The sequence below is a fragment of the Centroberyx gerrardi genome, chromosome 7 (assembly GCF_048128805.1).
Source record: "Centroberyx gerrardi isolate f3 chromosome 7, fCenGer3.hap1.cur.20231027, whole genome shotgun sequence".
Lineage (NCBI taxonomy): Eukaryota > Metazoa > Chordata > Actinopteri > Beryciformes > Berycidae > Centroberyx > Centroberyx gerrardi.
Window position 1 is genome coordinate 33,818,172 of NC_136003.1, and position 5,000 is coordinate 33,823,171.

Here is a 5,000-nt window from a genome sequence, read left to right on the forward strand (position 1 = left end):
GGTCATCAGTAAGCAGAATAAAGATTATTTGTTTTTCTCCATGTGGACAAATGGAAAGAAAAGCTGAACAAAACCAGTCAGAGCAGCACAGCAGGTTCCAGTGGTCTGCAGTGTGGAGGATGCTGCTCCGCCTGCCGACTGGCTTCACATCCAATTCATGACTTTTTATTTTAGTCAACACTCAAAAAAACAACCAACATCAACCTTATTTATTTTTATTTCAGTTTCACTATATGAGGATGAATTCACTCATCAGCCACTGAGAAGTTTTAGCTTGAATGCTTCCATCAGACGTGACACAACACCAACAACACCAACAACACAACAACAACTGAAATGGAAAACATCCACTTACAGATGAGATGGTGCAAAAGTTTTGTACCACGGAGTGACTCGTCTTCTGAAACAGAAGATCTTTGGTTCCACATCGCAGCAGCCCTTTACAATGAGAGAGTGAGAGAGAGAGAGTGAGAGAGAGAGAGAGAGAGACAGCGAGATTAACTGTGTGAAGCAGGAAGAGGTTTATCAGAGCAGGTTGGTGTCTGAGCGGAATCTGTTCTGCTTTTCATCTTCTGCTGAGCGACAGAAAGAGAGAGAGCGAAGAAAAGAGCAAGAAAAGGGAAAAATAAGGAAGATTGCATCAAACTTTCCGACGTCTTCAGACTGTTTGTCTCTGCAGCGTCAGGTAGGAACAACCGCCTGGAAGTTTAATCCGACTTGATTTTCGTCACATATTCCTGCTGTAATTAGTTCTGACTGTTAATGAATCACACGCTGAAGATGTGGTGACGTAGTTCTGCTCAGTGTTCCTTAATTGTTCTTAATTAGTTGAAAACGTGCGAGGCATCGTGGCTGCGTTCACATGGAAGAGATCATCCACTAACGTCATTGATCTGACCTCCTCGCCACTGATTAAAATATTAATGATAAATATTTGGTTAAAAAAAAAAAGTAGATTTCCTGGAGGGTTAGGGTTAGAGAACGTGTGCTTGCTTAAGTTTAAAAGTTTATATTACAGTTTTTTACGATCGCTAGCAAGCGTTTTTCAACACTTATAATACTTTTTCTAAACTCTTCACACACCAACTCACCTACAACACACAGTTGGCAAAACAGTTAATTTTATGCTCAAAATCACATATTGTAAACTAAACACCAACACTAATTTTCAAAATGCAAGAATACTTTGTCAAAATACACTAACTCTACCAAAACACTGCAAACATGTCTCAAAATCAAATAATTCTTTCAAAACACTAGCACGTTTTCTTCCAACAGGAACATTTAGTCAATCACAGCACAATGACATACAACATACTAACAGCAGATGGTATTACAGAACATGCATTACTTTACATGAGTCAGTTCTACCCTTATACAATAGACAGTATATTGATAGTCAATTGTTTTTCACACTGAAGTTTCTTTTGAAGTCACTCTACATTTTTCTTTTGTTGAGTGTAGTAAATGTACACATTTTTTTCTTCTTTTTTACAAACATTCTATATCAAAAGTGAATGACTCATCTTTACTTTATAAAATGTACAGTATATGAAAAAGGAATAAGTGACAGAATTGCTGCAGTAAAGGCTTTACAGTATTTGCAATAGGAAATTACTGCAAGAGATCAACACAAATCTGCAATGTAGCTGCTGGTTACAGTTGTGTAAAAATAAAATATACAAACAGAAAAAGGCACAGAAGAAAAAAAAAGAAAAATACACAGTCCTTTTCTAATCTACCCTCTCTTTCTGCTGCTCTATATTGTTCTGTGTCCACATTGAACAAGATCAGTCCAAAGAGCTCCCCTTTTTATATGGTCATGCAACTGAAAGAACCTCAACACCTGGGTATGTCTCCAACTTAGACGGGAATCAGCTGTGATTGGTCTATTTGCATGACTTCAATCAATTTCAAGTCAAATTTCAAGTTTCTCAATAGCAATAAAAACAATATAGCACATATATTTGTGTTTCAATATACAATGTGAACTGCTGTTCACTTCAACTTTAGCCTATAAGTTAGGTTTAGAACATGAGGTTATCTGTTCTGACATACAGTGTGAAAGCATTTGTAAATTTGGCAGTAAAAATCCATAGTTTTGGTCTTGGTTGAGCTTGTGTGTAAAAGAAATTCAAGAGTTTTTAAAATGTGTTCAGTGAATGCATTTTGTGTAAAAGGAACAAGAAATGTGTTAATGGTATGGCCCACAACAGACCGATGTTGTGCTAACTGTGTTAAGAGTTATGAAAATGTGACTACAGAACTGATAAAAGGTTGCTAGCAATCGTAAAAAACTGTAATTGGCTGTTATTATTATCATTATTATTATTATTAGGTCATTAGTAGTAGTGGTAGTGTTACTGTTATTACTAGTAGTATTAAAACGAATATAGAATAAGTAAGTCATTATTATTTTTTATGATGACCAGAGGGAAGAAAGCTTCAAGTTCATTTTTCAGAAGTGTTTACAGTCTGACCAGCAGGTGGCGCTGGTCAAGCTCTGTTACGATTTTTTTTATGTGAGAAAACAAAAATTAAGAATAAAAGTGAAATGTATTATAAAGTATAAAGAGCTTCAGTGGGTTTAATTTGTACATCCACACATCTCCTAAAGCAGTGGTTCTCTAACTGGGGTCCAGGGCCCTCCAGGGGTCCATGAGGGGGGGTCAGGGGTCTAATGGGGTCTGAAACATGGCTGACATGGCAACAGCTGTCCTACAGGACCCGAACATTTTAAAGTCAGACTCTTTTGCTGTATGTACAAGCAGGGTACAGAAGTTTTGGAAATAATAACAACATAACAATAACAATAATAGCAACAACAACAATAATAATAATAATAATAATAATAATAATAAAACATATTATACCGTATTTCCTCTAATAGTGGCCGGTAGTCAATTAAAAGCCGGGTCTCTGATAATGGCCGGGGCCGTCGTCGACACGAACAAATACAGGCCGGCCTCAAATACAGGCCGGGGAAAAAAAACAAAGGAAACAAGACTAGGTCAAAACCTAGTATATGGCTGGACCGTGTCCGTCTCCTCTCTCCGCCACTGTCCTCTCCACCGCGCCCACGGCCCGTACCTATCGGGGACGCCCGGTGACGCGTCGGCGTCGGGACCCCGCCGAAATCTCGGCCGGATCGCCGGGAACAAATCGGCGCCCGGCTATCGACGCCGGCCGGAACCGTGTCCCCGGGAAACTCGAAGCGTCGGCGGCTAATACATCCGTGGTCGGCAGTAAGCCCTCGGCGCACCGAAACCTCCGTGCCGCCGACAGAACAGAGGGCCGTCAGGTGGACTGAGCTCGCGCATCGAAATAAACGGCGATATAATATAATTGTATAGATTCTACTTTAACTTCAGTTAGCTTCATCTTACATGCAAACAACGGTGGATAAACTCCTGGCGCCTGTTATACATGTAACTGTAGTTTGTAGTAACGTACAAGTGCCACAAGATGGCAGTATGCCACAAGATGGCTCGGCCGGCGGAAGACTCTGGACGTCCCGTCGTCGATTACCGTAATTATCATAATGCATTGTAGTAACAAAAAAACGGCTACCTAACGTACCCCAACAGAAGCAGATCAGAAAACAAGGAGGCTTCGTACTAAAATATGAGCAAATATACTTATCAAACAGAGGGAATTAGAAATAAAGGCCTGTCTCTAATATAAGCCTGCTTCCAATAAAGGCCTGGTACCCTCTGCAGTTGAGGTAAATAAAGGCCCGGGCCACTATTAGAGGAAATACGGTACTAATGCTTGCAGTTTGTCCGTTAAGGAACTGCATGGTGTTTCCTCTACTCAGCCATGAAGGAGCAGAACTTTAACGAGGAAGTGACGAAGATCCTGCAGGAGGCTCCGAGCGCCCGGCGAGCGCTGCTGGAGAACTACAACAACCTGCTGAACGTGGCCGACTACTGCTGCGACAACTACATACAGGTCAGTACTCAGTACTAATACTACATACAGGTCAGTATTGCTACTGCTACTACTACTACTACCTACAGGTCAGTACTACTACTACATACAGGTCAGTACTCAGTACTAATACTACATACAGGTGAGTGCTCAGTACTACTACTACACACAGGTCAGTACTCAGTACTACTACTACATACAGGTCAGTACTCAGTACTAATACTACATACAGGTCAGTACTGCTACTGCTACTACTACTACTACCTACAGGTCAGTACTAATACTAATACTACTACTACTACTACCTACAGGTCAGTACTACTACTACATACAGGTCAGTACTAATACTACTACTACTACTACTACTACTACTACTACTACTACTACCTACAGGTCAGTACTACTACTACCATAACTACATACAGGTCAGTACTGGTCAGTACTAATACTACAACTGCTACTACTACTACTACTACTAACTGCAGGTCAGTTCTAGTACTACCATAACTACCTTTAGGTTAGTAATACTACCTACAGGCTAGTACTAGTACTGCTACTGTAACTGCTTACAGGTTAGTACTACTGCTGCGATAACTACCTACAGGTTAGTAATACTACCTACTCATTTACATACATTTACACTACCAGTCAAAAGTTTGGACCACATTTTTCTTTATTTTTCCTATTTTCCACATTTTAGAATAACAGTAAAGACTCAAAACTATGAAATAACACAAATGGAATTATGCAGCGAGCAAAAAAGTGTTAAACAAATCAAAACTATCTTATATTTTAGATTCTTTGCCTTGATGGAAAGACAAAGGCTTTGGAAAGAAATTCATACATAGGATCAACTTCACTATTTATATTTGACTAAGAAACTCATTTCAAGCCTTTAAGCAGAAGCCTTTAGATCAGAATGCTTTAAGAGAACGAGACACAGAACATTCAGTCAGGAGTCACACTGGTAGTTTACATACAAAATTCCTTTGTTAATTTGTCAACTTTTTAACATTATAGTAACAGCTTGTATCTGGTTACCAAGAGCTCTGTGTTCATATTCCATATCA

The 5,000-nt window shown here is 39.5% G+C and overlaps 1 protein-coding gene across 1 annotated transcript in view; it reads left to right on the forward strand.

The window, feature by feature from the left end:
- Window positions 1-3,813: 3,813 nt before the first annotated feature.
- abi3a (ABI family, member 3a) overlaps window positions 3,814-5,000 on the forward strand; it is a 21,876-nt gene continuing 20,689 nt past the window's right edge. The window contains 1 exon segment of the mRNA XM_078284445.1: window positions 3,814-3,951. Within this exon segment, the coding sequence (XP_078140571.1) occupies window positions 3,820-3,951 (132 nt within the window). The 5' untranslated portion in view covers window positions 3,814-3,819.